We start from the raw sequence: 14631 nt of genomic DNA on the forward strand, positions 1-14631 counted from the left end.
ATATTATAGGTATCCTAGTGAGTGTAAAGTGGTATCTCAATGTGGTTTTGATTTGTATTTCCCTAATGGCTAATGATGTTGAGTACATTTTCATATGCTTACCGATCATTTGCATATCTTCTTTGGAGAAATGTCTATTCAGATCCTTTGCCATTAATTTTTTTTTTTGCCTTTTTATTGTTGAGCTGTAAGAGTTCTGTGTATTTCTAAGTACTTGACCTGTATCACATGTATAATCTGCAAATATTTTTCCTATTCTGTGAGGTGTCTTTTCACTTTTTTGATGGTGTCATTTATAGTACAGAAGTTTTAAATTTTGATGAAGTCCAGTTTATTTTTTTCTTCAGTTACTTGTGCATTTGGTGTCATCTAAGAAACCCTTGCTTAACCTAAGTTCGTGAAGATTTACACTTATGTTTCCTTCTAAGAGTTTTATAGTTTCTGTGCTTACATTTAGACTGTGGATCCATTTCGAGTAAATGTTTATGTATAGTGTGAGGTAGGGCTGTAACTTCATCCTTTTGCATGTGGGCATCCGGTTATCCCAGAACCACTTGTTGAAAAGATTGTTATTTCCCTGTTGAATGGTTTTGGAACCCTTATCAAAAGTCAGTTGACCATGAATATATGAGTTTATTTTTGGACTCTCAGTTTTATCTGGTTTTGAATCTTAACTTTGCTACTTGCAAACAAGTGTGACCCTGGACACGTTACCTTTTTTGTTGTTGTAAAATAGTACCTGCCTTTTAGAGGGTTGTTGTGCCTGGCACATGGCAAAAGCACAATAAATTTAAAGGGGAAATGTGCTTAGGTAATCAGGGAGGTAGGGAAAATGGGAGATAGGTTGAAAGGATGCTGAAATATTAGGAGTGACCAGAACAAGGTGGCCTCATGAATGAGAGATGAGATGAACAGATGTTTGGAGAAGTTGCAAAAATACTCAGTTCCCCGAAATTGTAAAATAAAGCAGAATAGAAACAGTATAATAGAAAAAGTTATTTACCATTAGGAACAGACTGTAACCATCTTATATTATTCTCTATACAGCTGAAATCAGTTAAGGTAGTTATTTTAAAGCACTGATGTTTGGCTTTTTTTTTCTGTCAAGGACTCTTTTGAGAACATTTTGAATGCTATGGACAACCCTCTCCCTGTGAAAGTGTATATATGATATACATACAGTATCCTTTAAACATTTCTAGAAGTTTCAGGAATCCCTGGTTAAAAATCCTATTTTGACCTTATCCAAGGCAATCCTGACCCATAGCATGCTTTCCTAAGCTTAGTTTCATAGTGAGGTTCAAGTGTCTCACTTAGTCAGGAACAACTTTTAGGACTGCAGGAAAATTCGCAGAGCTTTTCCTCTGTACAGAAGAATTAATATGGCATGATCCTAAGATTTAGAAGAGTTGTGGTACTCTAATTGTTTCTGTAAAGGTTACAACACAGAGGCAGGTCTATCAGCAATGCATCTTGACCCACTATAATTTTGGCAGGAGGCCTTACTCGATTCTCCCTGGTAGCTTCCAACACAGACACTGAGGAATGCAGACCTGCAGTTCTGGAAGAGACAGTAATAGAAATGCAGAGTAAGGTGGAGATGGGCCTAGAAGAAAGAAAAAATATTCTGAAAGGGACTAGGAGTGAGAGGCAGATTCAGAGAAAGTCAGCGGGGCACAGAGAGACACAAATAGAAGTGGAACCATGGTGTCTAGAAGCCCTCTTGTAAATAGTCAAGATATTTGTCAAGTGAAGGAGGTGAGATGATTGAAATAAAGGTGTGTGGGAAAGAGCACAGGCCTTGGCATTAGACTGCCCCAGTGCTCTGGGTGTGTATGTTCCTGGTTCATTTACTTAATAACACTGAGCCCCAGTTTCCCAACCATAATATGCGTATAGTATTAGTACCTTCCGTATAGCCTTCCTGATAGAATTTAATGAAATATTATGTGTAAAGTTCTTATCATGGCACTCAGAATACAGGAGGTGCTCAATAAATGCTAGGTCCCGTCTTTAACTTCCTATACTTGAAGGGATCCTTCATTTAACAATTTTTAAATACTCTGTTAGTGTGAGGCACTGTACTATGAATAAAAATATGAAATAGTTGATGCCCTCAAGGAGCAAGGAGGGTTAGCTGGAGACACAGATGTGTAAATGAAATAAAACAGAATGTTCTGGAAGCCACCAAGTGGTTGAAGTGATAAACATGTTCAGTGAGAGAACTCCTAGGTTTCTAGGCTTGGATGATGATATTCAACAGATAGGGAAAATAGGAAGAGGAGCAGGTGTTTTGTTTTGGGGGGTAGGGAAGAATAGCAAGTTCATTTATGGACATGTTGAATTTGACCAATGGAACTACCAAAGGCAATATTCCTGCCTTGAGTGGAAGTTAGAATCTATCATCTCTAAAGTCTCTTCCAATTCTAAGATTCTATGATATATGTACATTTTAATTGTTTTACATTTTCATCTCTATAGGTGAATGCTGATAGGTGTTATAAGCTACAAAATACTAGCCAACAATTTCCAAGCTCTTGTAAATTGTAAAAGAAGAACACCACACACCTCACTTTTAAAAAAAGTGGTTATACAAACATCTAAACTTATCAAACCAACTGAGAGTGACCGTTTTACAAAAAGATTCTTCCCTTTTACAGTCCAATTTCCTATAGATTTCCATTAAATAGCTAGTTAGTTCAGTGCACTTAAAAGGTTTGATTTAGAAACAGCTTTTAGGGATACATCTATTGTACTTATGCACAATGTATAATTGTACTCAGTATTTAAGTTTCCTGTGAGAGGGCTGTGCAGATATCTCTGACAGATGACAGAACCTGAACAAATACCAGTGGCAGAATCAAACTTTCAAGCCCTGATGAGAGTCTCCGGTGATAGTGAGATGATGAACAAAAGCTATTCAAAAGCAAAAGATGCCTTTCTCTTTCCTATATATAAGATTAACACTTTAAACCAACAAAATATATTTTATACTTTTTATATTTTAATATTTTTCCTATTTGTCTCTAGTAACTCAGTTTACTAGAAATAGGATGGAACAGAAATTTCCATGTGTGGTAACAGGAAGTAATTCAAGTTCACACATCTGAAGAACTTATTATCCTGTGCTGAGAACTACATTTTTCTAAAGCTCTCTCTTCTCTTTTTATGCAGGCTCTGAGAATGGGATCATTTCAAGAACTAGAGAGTTAGTTTCAAATATGGCCTTGTTTTCCTTCCACTAGATGTGAAATAGGAGCAGCCTCTGTATTTTAACTGGAAGTAAAATAGAGAACAATATTGGAGAATGGAGACTGAGAATTTGGCAGGGCTTCAGGTGCATCATAGTCCAGGACAAGAGATGTCAGTGGAGAGGGTGTGAGAGAGACTGATCCGCACCAGTGTGGTGAGTTGGAACAGGAATGTGAGTCAGTAAACCGGGATTCAGAGATGGCCTCTAGTTTCTGTTTATTAGTGCAGGAAAATAAACCCAGGCATTTGACAAAAACAAGGTTTAAAGGGAGAGAATGGCTTTTTGATTAATTCCCAACTCACTTTCCTATTGCTCCAGCATCCCTGGGGAATCCAGCCTGTAAAACCTCCATTGGTTAGTGTGTAATTATGCTACACCCACGTTTCCTTTGGAAATGCTTAATGACTCTTGCTTCATGTTCCTTGCAGGTGAAAGCCCAGCCTCTGCGGTTCTTAATGCCTCAGCAGGATTATTTTCACTAAAGATGGAAACACTGGAGTCTGAATTGACCTGTCCAATCTGCCTAGAGTTGTTTGAAGACCCCCTTCTGCTCCCTTGTGCTCACAGCCTCTGCTTCAGCTGTGCCCATCGCATCTTGGTCTCGAGCTGTAGCTCTGGTGAATCCGTTGAACCCATTACTGCTTTCCAGTGTCCTACGTGCAGGTATGTTATCTCACTGAACCACCGGGGCCTGGACGGCCTCAAGAGGAATGTGACTCTGCAGAACATTATTGACCGCTTCCAGAAGGCTTCCGTCAGTGGACCCAATTCCCCAAGTGAGAGCCGCCGGGAGAGGACTTACAGGCCCAGCAACGCCATGTCTAGTGAGCGAATTGCTTGCCAGTTTTGTGAGCAGGACCCGCCAAGGGATGCAGTGAAAACATGCATCACCTGCGAGGTCTCCTACTGTGACCGTTGCCTGCGGGCCACACACCCCAATAAGAAACCTTTCACCAGCCACCGCCTGGTGGAACCAGTGCCAGACACACATCTTCGAGGGATCACCTGCCTGGACCATGAGAATGAGAAAGTGAACATGTATTGTGTATCTGATGACCAATTGATCTGTGCCTTATGCAAACTGGTGGGGCGTCACCGAGACCATCAGGTCGCGTCCCTGAATGATCGGTTTGAGAAGCTCAAGGTAAGGGATCTGGGAGATACCCCTTACACGACTTTGTCTCTTTATACACAGTTATGCAGTTAGCAAGTTCCCTAATAAAACAGGTCACTTTTTCTATATGACAAGTGAATTAACTCCCAATTCTTCTCGTGACAAATAGCCTCCTCGCCTGCAGGCTCTCACTAGAACCTGTTTCATCTGTTGCACAAACCTGCTTGCGTTCGTTCACCTCTGGCCAGTTCTGGGGGAATTAGCCTATGGCTCATACTAATAGTACGTCCAGGGAAACAGCACCCTCTCTCCTCTGACACTGATATATTGTACCCTATATATCTTTGCCATGATCTTTCTACCTCTTCTTTTAAGTATGTGAGTACCCATGTAGGTGTATTACAATTAGCATATGTGCTGATTTGCATATATATGCGTATAGCTATGGGAAGGTTGGGTGTGTCTCTGGTATGTGTGGGTGGAGGTGTCTGAGTGTATCTATGTAGGTGAGAGGTTTTTGTGGAGGACAGTAGTGTATGTGTTTGCACACTCAGTACACTAAATAAACAAAGCTTTGGTACTGGCCACTACAGATTGCCACCAAGCCCTTAAGAGGGGGCTAATTCTAAACCTGCCTTAAAAAACAGAGCAAAACAAAACAAACAGACAAAAAAGGGACTTCAGTGTACCACGAAGTTAGGAGGCATAATCAAATACCTGAACTAAAAATTTTAACTGAAGGCAATAAATATTTAATCCAGTATCATATTTTGTGCCAGTGTTCGTTTTGAAGTGCTTGTTTGCAGTCTCTGACAGGGAAGTGCCTGTTCAGTGGCCAGTTTTCTGAAGTTGTTGTGGCAGCATAGTGTTTATATGCAAGTCTAAGTGCCTGTTTTTGTTTGTTTATTGTTTTTTTCTGTTTTTTTTTTGTTTTTTGTTTTTTGCGGTACGCGGGCATCTCACTGTTGTGGCCTCTCCCGTTGCGGAGCACAGGCTCCAGACGCGCAGGCTCAGCGGCCATGGCTCACGGGTGCAGCCGCTCCGCGGCATGTGGGATCTTCCCGGACCGGAGCACGAACCTGTGTCCCCTGCATCGGCAGGCGGACTCTCCACCACTGCGCCACCAGGGAAGCCTTAAGTGCCTGTTTCTTTAAAGCACTACTACCTCACGTTGATGTTAACAAATGTCAGATCCAGCAAAATTGTTTTATTCCCATTGCCTGTCTGCTATGTGGCTTGATTTCTCTTAAGAAGCTACTTAACAGAAATTCCAGAAAAATAAAATGTTTAACTGAATAATAAAATTACCACTCCAAAGTCAGGCCTAGATATATAAGCCAAGCTGGAAGGAAAACCCAGATGGATGGAAGGAAGGCAGTAAAGGAGTGGATATTTCCTCTTGCCATGCTACAGAAAAGTCATTGTAACGTATGTAAAAATTATGATGTTGGTGAGGGTAGTAATACTCAGAATAGGATACATTTTTCCCTTCTGTAATTTATTGAAAGTAATATTGAGAGTCACACTGACAATGGTTTGTGCTGTTTTTGATTTTTTATTTACATTTAATATTTATAAATTTGTACAAAGTTTAATGTTTGTTGATTTCACTAAGGGTGATATTCTCATTCATATCAAGACTGCAGAGAGCAACAATCTCAGTGGCTTCAATTCTTTTTTTTTTCCTCATTTTTAATGTTTCTTTCTTTCTTTCTTTCTTTAACATCTTTATTGGAGTATAATTGCTGTACAATGGTCTGTTAGTTTCTGCTTTATAGCAAAGTGAATCAGCTATACATATACATATATCCCCATATCTCCTCCCTCTTTCATCTCCCACCCATCCTCCCCATCCCACCCCTCTAGGTGGTCACAAAGCACCGAGCTGGTCTCCCTGTGCTATGCAGCTGCTTCCCACTAGGTATCTATTTTACATTTGGTAGTGTATATATGTCCATGCTGCTCTCTCACTTCATCCCAGCTTACCCGTCCCCCTCCCCGTGTCCTCAAGTCCATTCTCTACGTCTGCGTCTTGATTCCTGTCATGTCCCTAGGTTCTTGATAACCATATATTTTTTTTAGATTCCATATATATGTGTTAGCATATGGTATTTGTTTTTCTCTTTCTGACTTACTTCACTCTGTATGACAGACTCTAGGTCCATCCACCTCACTACAAATAACTCAGTTTCGTTTCTTTTTATGGCTGAGTAATATTCCACTGTATATACGTGCCACATCTTCTTTATCCATTCACCTGTCGATGGACACATAGGTTGCTTCCATGTCCTGGCTATTGTAAATAGAGCTGCAATGAACATTGTGGTACATGACTCTTTTTGAATTATGGTTTTCTCAGGGTATATGCCCAGTAGTGGGATTGCTGGGTCATATTGTAGTTCTATTTTTAGTTTTTTAAGGAACCTCCATACTGTTCTCCATAGTGGCTGTATCAATTTACATTCCCACCAACAGTGCAGGAGGGTCCCCTTTTCTCCACAACCTCTCCAACATTTATTGGTTGTAGATTTTTTGATGATGGCCATTCTGACTGGTGTGAGGTGATATCTCATTGTAGCTTTGATTTGCATTTCTCTAATGATTAGTGATGTTGAGCATACTTTCATGTGTTTGTTGGCAATCTGTATATCTTCTTTGGACAAATGTCTATTTAGGTCTCTGCCCATTTTTGGATTGGGTGGTTTGTTTTTTTGTTATTGAGCTGCATGAGCTGCTTATATATTTGGGAGATTAATCCTTTGTCAGTTGCTTCATTTGCAAATATTTTCTCCCATTCTGAGGGTTGTCTTTTCATCTTGTTTATGGTTTCCTTTGCTGTGCAGAAGTTTTTAAGATTCATTAGGTCCCATTTGTTTATTTTTGTTTTTATTTCCATTCCTCTAGGAGGTGGATCAAAAAAGATCTTGCTGTGATTTATGTCAAAGAGTGTTCTTCCTATGTTTTCCTCTAAGAGTTCTATAGTGTCTGGCCTTACATTTAGGTCTTATATCCATTTGGAGTTTTTTTTGTGTGTATGGTGTTAGGGAGTGTTCTAATTTCATTCTTTTACATGTAGCTGTCTAGTTTTCCCAGCACCACTTATTGAGGAGCCTGTCTTTTCTCCACTGTATATTCTTGCCTCCTTTATCAAAGATAAGGTAACCATATGTGCGTGGGTTTATCTCTGGGCTTTCTATCCTGTTCCATTGATCTATATTTCTGTTTTTGTGCCAGTACCATACTGTCTTGATTACTGTAGCTTTGTAGTATAGTCTGAAGTCAGGGAGCCTGATTCCTGCAGCTCCGTTTTTCTTCTCAAGATTGCTTTTGCTATTCGGGGTCTTTTGTGTTTCCATACAAACTGTGAAATTTTTTGTTCTAGTTCTGTGAAAAATGCCATTGGTAGTTTGATAGGGATTGCATTGAATCTGTAGATTGCTTTGGGTAGTATAGTCATTTTCACAATGTTGATTCTTCCAATCCAAGAACATGGTATATGTCTCCACCTGTTTGTATCATCTTTAATTTCTTTCATCAGTGTCTTATAGTTTTCTGCCTACAGGTCTTTTGTCTCCTTAGGTAGGTTTATTCCTATGTATTTTATTCTTTTTGTTACAGTGGTAAATGGGAGTGTTTCTTTAATTTCTCTTTCAGATTTTTCATCATTAGTGTATAGGAATGCAAGAGATTTCTGTGCATTAATTTTGTATCCTGCTACTTTACCAAATTCATTGATTAGCTCTAGTAGTTTTCTGGTAGAGTCTTTAGGATTCTCTATGTATAGTATCATGTCATCTAGTGGCTGCAATTCTTAGACTCCTAAGATGGTAGGCCTTGGACTTGGTCTAGTTGAAGCCCTATGCTTTAAAGTGGTATATATGGCGGCTTTGAGAGGTTAAGCAGTTTGGTCAAAGTCCGAGAACTGGAACTGGAACTCAGCTTCTAGAACTGAGTTGAATTAAGTACGCTTTCTATCACAGCCTGCTGCCACTTTGTTTTGGACCTAAATTTTCCCTATGAAATGTGATTTGAAATTTACTTTTATGCTCCAGCAACTGCACATTTCATGGGTCACAGATAAATGGTTAACAGCGTCAAGGAAAAGTCATAGTATAAACTTACAGCTTTTTAATGGCAAGACGTGGGGGCGGGGTGCAGGAAGAGTGGGGGACATGGAGAGGTAGAACAATCTCTTGCCAAATATTTGCAGGTGTTGGAACTATAATAAGGCATTGGCCTTGAGAAATATTCCAAACAGAAAAATCTGTATCCATATGTACTGTTGAGATAACAAAAGACTGGATAGAATAAGCCTGTATCTACAGAGCACCAGCTTTTTGAAAACATCCGAAAACATGAAAACATTGGATGATTGATTAGATATTTGGCATCGTGCAGCTATAGTCCTTGTCTCCAGGGATAGACGGAACACAAAAATATTTTACCAAAAGATCCTTTACTCTGTAACTAATCAGTAATTTTTGGAGAAAGAGAGGCCAAGTTTTGAATCGTTCCCCTTTAAGTTTTTAGGAAATGTGCAGAAAATTCAGATTATAAATTAAGTGGAAACTTCTTTGCTCATTTTTGGACAGAGAGTGGAAACATATGAATCATTCCCAATCGTGTGGTTTGTTATGTTGTCTGGAACATCTTGGGCTTTGAGCAGGGAGAGGGAGGTGCTGCTTGTGTGAGAGGGGGATGGAGTGGGGTAGGAGTCACTTTGGTTTGGTGCCAAGTATAAAAGGATATTAGTTCTCCACATTAAGCAGAGAGGAAGTCTGACTTTTAGTGTCACATATCCTCACTTCTTTGAGTTAATTTTAATTTAGAGAAGGATTTAGGATTATCCCCTTAATCTGCTTGATTCTTCCCCAAGGAGAAAGGAGAAAGCCAGCTGTCAGAAGCTATGGGGGAGGTGGCCTTGAGCATAATCCCCTGGCCCTGAGAGGAGCATGGTAGTCCTACAGGCATAGGGAAAGGGGTTTGACTTTCTGGCCAGTGACTGATACAGTGTTTGTTTGTACTTTTTTGTTCTGGAGATTCATTGTTGGCGTTTATAACTACACTTTTTTTTTTTTTTTACTAATCCCTCATTAGGATTAGTGGTCTCTAATATTTATTTGTTCAATAAAGAATAAACAGATCATTACATTATAGATGAAAGGTCAGAATAACCAGAAGCCAGCCTGTCATCTTAACACGTACTCAAAATGGACTAGAGGGTTTGGGATACTTAGTATAGTTTATTATCCTTAGTTAATTGTCCAGTCTACCTAAATATCCTTCAGAAGGCTACCAGTGGTTCTTCAATTTGAAAGAGTAATTGTGTTTATGACAGTTATTACAGTTGTAAGGCCTATCAGAGTAACTATTTTCTCTATTACTTCTCTTTTCATTTACTACTCCCAATATATATCTTAGTTCATGATCTGTGTTGCGCTTCTCCTGCTTCACATTTTAGAGTTTTCATTGTCACATGACTTCCTCCCCTTAGAAAAGACTGATATTATTGTATTAATAAATGTGGCTTTATAAAGAGGTCAAATTTGGGTGACTCTCTATTGGTGACAGATCTCAACTCAATATTCCAAGTTTTGTACAACTTGGTTCTCATGCTTGCCCAGCTGTCTTTTCTTCCTGCCACTCTCAAACATGTTACCTTCACCTGTCCAGTCTAACCTGTCTGCTAAACATACTACTCTCTTTCCTGACTCTTAACTTTCACTCATACTGTTCTCTTGGCCTGCTTAGGAATCCTACCTATTCTTTAGTGCTCAATTAAAATCCCACAAGGCCGCTCCAACATACCCCAGCTATACCATAAATTCTTTGGGGGCCAGGCACAATGTCTTTTATTTCTCCAATGTCTTCCTTAGTGTCTAGCACACATAGTATATGCTCAAGAAATCCAAGTGAATTAAATCTTTGTAATGGATTTGCAGTAAGTATACCAGCATCTATAGCTTGTTTCCATACTCATAAGATATAAAGCTGTCTTACCATTATGAATACCTTAGAAGTCTGGGGAGAAAAATATCCTGTGAACTACTGATAATGTTAAAAACCACAGTGTTAACAAAAGTACGACATGTCCTTAATTTTAGGTGCCTATCCATTTTGATTGCTGGATTTTCCAACTGCCTAGCCCCATGGTGACATCTGTATAAATCAGATGTGATTATTGTAATTCTCTTTGAGAGTGATGGCTTCACATTTCCATGCCCACAGCCTGCCAAAAATATAGCTGATGAAAACCAGGGGGAATAGAGGAATTTCCTGAAAGGAATAAACAAGTACATTTTCTTTATCTCATTACATTTCCACAAATTCATTACTACAAATAATTCTTTTTTTAAGATATTGGAAATGTCTGTTTCTTTTTAAAAAATCTTTCTTTCTTTCTTTCTTTCTTTCTTTGGCTGCATTGGATCTTAGTTGTGACACGTGGGATCTCACTGCGGCATGCAGGATCTTTCATTGCTGTGTGCCGGCTCTTCCTTGCAGTGTGTGGGCTCTTCATTGTGGCGTGTGGGCTTCTCTAGTTGTGGCGTGCAGGCTCTAGAGCACACAGGCTCAGTAGTTGTGGCTCGGGCTTAGTTGCCCCGCGACATGTGGGATCTTAGTTCCCCAACCAGGGATTGAACCCATGTCCCCTGAATTGGCAGGTGGATTCTTAACCCCTGGACCGCCAGGGAAGTCCTACAAATAATTCTTAAATGTAGTTACATTTACCTATCAGGGGTCTTGTTGTTATAAAATATTACCTGGTATTAGAGTAAGCTTTTCGTTATGAGAAAGTAAAATACACACACAGAGAGGCTGAGACAGAGAGAGCTAAAGATTGCCAAAGAGAAGGGAGATATGAGACTTGGAGAATATTCAAAGGAAAACCACAACGAGAGTCAAAAGGTTGGAAAATATGATATTCTAGAATCTTATCATAGTTGGTCACTTGTCCTTCTTCCTACTCAGTCACTCTATCATCTACCCACCCATTCTCACTCAGCCACCACCCTTCTCCCAGTCGTTTGTCTACTCACCCACTCCCGTCTGCCAAAACAGATACCCTCTCAACTTATCTACCAATGGACATTTGACTGTTTCTGAACCAGTATGAATATGAGTATAAGAGAGGAAGGAGAAATATCTTTATGAGAGACTGGGTTGAGAGAGGGCATATTTGCATACATTTGTATGTGCCATTATGTACGAGTGTGTGTATTTCTGCATGGGTGAGTGGCTGATAATGTAATCTGTCTGTGTCTACGTGTATCTATAAATGTGTGTCACTGTGTGTGAGGAGGAGAGAGTGCCTGTGTTAGTCTTCTGTGGATAACTTGGGTGTGAGGGGGCCATGAGTGTAGGGCAAGTTTTCTGTGGTCACCCTAGGGAGAGTTAGGGCCTCAGTAGAACCTATCCTGAGACTAGGGATCTCCCTAATAAATGAGCCTCATGATGAGACAAATCTTCAGTGGAGGCCAGGGTGGGTTACCATAGCTGAGGGAACAGAAAAAGTTGTTTTTCACTCACTTAGGTACTGAATCACAGTAGCTAAATATTTTTTTTTTTTTTTTTTTTTTTTTGAGGCCACTCTTCATTCCCTCCCCCACTGCCAGCCCCACTCCCAGCCCTGCAGTAGCTAAATATTATAAGAGCAAAGCATTTGTGTCTAGATTTGGACTCTCTAAGGTATGGTGGTGGACATGTGTGCATGGGGTGGGCGTGATATCTGTCATGGGGTTTTTCAGCAAAACCAGCCTTCAGCTCAACAATCGTAAAATCATTCTTGCTTGTAGATCTGGCTTCTCTGTGGTCTCTTAACTGTCCAAGACTTGCTCCACATTACTTATAATGTGTATAAATCTGTACATGTTTTGTATGTGTGTGAGATGGTAAAAAATGCATTTATTCCATTTCTACTCGAACTGTGTGCTAAGACTCATTTGGACCCCCCTTTCCCCCCTCCAATAATTATATTGATTCTCTGGCTCTACTCTCACATAGTATTAACAGGACTCTGTGTTGGAAGATGTTTTCTATTGTTTCTTAGGTTTGAGAGCAAGTTTAGCTAGTGGATACTCCAACTACCTGTGTCCTTATCTTTCTGTTTTTCTTTTATTTCTTTTGTCCCACGTCTCCTCCTCATCAACATCTGAAAGAGCTAACAATCATCAGTCTGAGAACAGCTTACAGAACATTGACTCAGAGATTGTTATTGGGCGGATGAAAATCCTGTCTGTTGTTATTGGGCAAGAGAGCATGTTACAGAAATATAATATAGGTGAAGAAAGATTAAAGAAACAAGAATTATTGAACCCAAAGAAGTGAGGTTTAAAGGGGAAAATGTGATAATGACACTCAAGTTCATAAAGCGTTGATATAATGAGGTACTCTCTTGTTCTTTATCTCCCCTGAAGATGGACCAGACGAGAACTTAAACTGTAGCCCCAGGGAGTTAGGCCAGGGGCTCATTCATTCATTTAAAAAACAATTAATGAACATGCACTTTGTTTATTAAACACTTAAATTGTTCAAGTCATTGTAGTAGGAGCTGGGGACACAGGAACTAAGGCACAGTGCCACCTTACTGAGCTCAAAGCTCAGTAAGGGAGATAGGTAAGGACATCTTCGAATTCAGTATAGTAAGTGCCATGGCAGAGGTTTGCACAGAGTTCTCTGAAGCACAGAGGAAGGGTCAGTGAAAGGAAGTCATTGAGCTCAAAAGCAGGGAATCATAAATGAATTCATTGGAGAAGAGGGCCAGCTGGAGAGAGACTGTGAAGAAAGAATTGACAGGACTTGGAGAACGACTGTAGTGGTTATAGATGATGGAGAGAAAGAACTAAAAAATGATTTTTGAGGAGGAGATGTCTTGAAGAATGGTGGTATCGGTTACAGAAATAGAGAAATTAGGAAGGGACTAGCAGTTTTGGGCGATGACTTCAGACTTGAGTCTGAAGGTGCCAAGCACTAGAAAAGGGGTTGCAGTTCCAGTGATAAAGACAGCACATCCCAACCCTGGTGGAGTTGTCAGCATAGTGTTCAGAGGCAGACGAGTGAGGACACAGTTACAAGACAGTGTGGTCAGTCCTGTGGCAGTGGAGGCACGGGACGGGGGTGTGTGTGGGTGTGAGGGTGCATAGGAGGGGCATCAGAAGAGACTTTGGGTGGCGTTTTGGACCCCTAGTTGGGGGACAGGGATGGGGTCAGGGACAGGGAGTGTTCTAGTCCAGAGAAAATAGTTTGTTCAAATATCTGCTGGAGATAGAGCATGGGGCACTCTCAGAACTGAAAGGGCAAGTGTTCCAGAAGGGGTTGAAATTCAGGCCTTTGTGGTGGCTGAAGGATCAGGGCCAGAGACATAGGTTTGAGGGTCTTTAGCGTGGAGGTAGATCCAGGCATTAGGGAGCTGAATGAAGGCTGAGGAGTGAGCCTTGCAGCACGCTCCTGGTCTAGAAGGTAGACAGAGAGGAAGGGCAAGTGAAGGAGAAAGGGGAGGATGTGTATGAGAGGCAGGAACCGAAGAGGAATCGTGCAAGTGGAATACAATATGGAGGCCTCCGGGAAAGTAGAGTGGTTTCAGCTCAATATTATCAAAATGAACACTGGATTTAGGTTTTTAGTATAGGTTTTCTTTTCGAAGGTCCAAATCATAATTTATACATTTAAGCTAGAGGTTTAACCATGCTATGCACCTGAACAGAGGAAAAAGAAAAGAACGTGGGATTGTTTGTGTAACATTTCTGATAAGGGGACTGTGAGAGGGTGTGTCTTTGCTGGATGATTTCAGAACCTTCTGAGAAGAGGAGGGCTGGCCACCTGTTTCACCTGGCTTGAAGACCAGTCTGGTGATTCCCCAGCAAACCTCAGGTAGAGTAGACCTCATACCTCCAGTATGTCACCTGCATCTCGTCCTGGGACATAGCCCGTGTCTATACAACAGCGAATAAATGTTTGGGGAAAGAATAAACTCAGGCATAAGGGTGTGGGCTTCAGTTTGTGGACCAGATGGTGTGTTCTGCTGTTGAAAGGCCATATGTAATTGATACATAAAGTGACAGACTGAAGCAAAAGCAAAGTAAGTATTTTAAGACAAGCAGTTAAAAAAAGAAGGCAGAATGTGACCCCAAAAGTGTGCTAAGATTTTGGCTACTGGCTTTTGGAAGAGCTGGGAACGTCAGTGAATAGACAAGATGTCAAAAAAAGAGCTTATCAAAGAATAGTAACGGGGTCACTGGCTCCGAGTATTTTTAAAGATGAAGTT

At 40.4% G+C, this 14631-nt stretch overlaps 1 protein-coding gene across 9 annotated transcripts in view; it reads left to right on the forward strand.

Annotated features, from left to right (window-relative positions):
- The window catches only part of MID2 (midline 2), a 103496-nt gene that overhangs the window by 8596 nt on the left and 80269 nt on the right, over positions 1–14631 (forward strand). For 8 of the 9 annotated variants that reach the window (XM_082610468.1, XM_082610470.1, XM_082610472.1 and 5 more), the window contains exon 2: positions 3682–4397. In XM_082610468.1, coding sequence (XP_082466594.1) covers positions 3738–4397 — 660 coding nt within the window. In that variant the 5' untranslated portion in view covers positions 3682–3737. Of the gene's footprint in view, positions 1–3245; positions 3407–3681; positions 4398–14631 lie in introns of those variants that run through there. The other variant, XM_082610469.1, reaches the window with a different exon arrangement.

Source organism: Mesoplodon mirus (assembly GCF_964341445.2).
Source record: "Mesoplodon mirus genome assembly, chromosome: X".
In the NCBI taxonomy this organism is placed as follows: Eukaryota; Metazoa; Chordata; class Mammalia; order Artiodactyla; family Ziphiidae; genus Mesoplodon; species Mesoplodon mirus.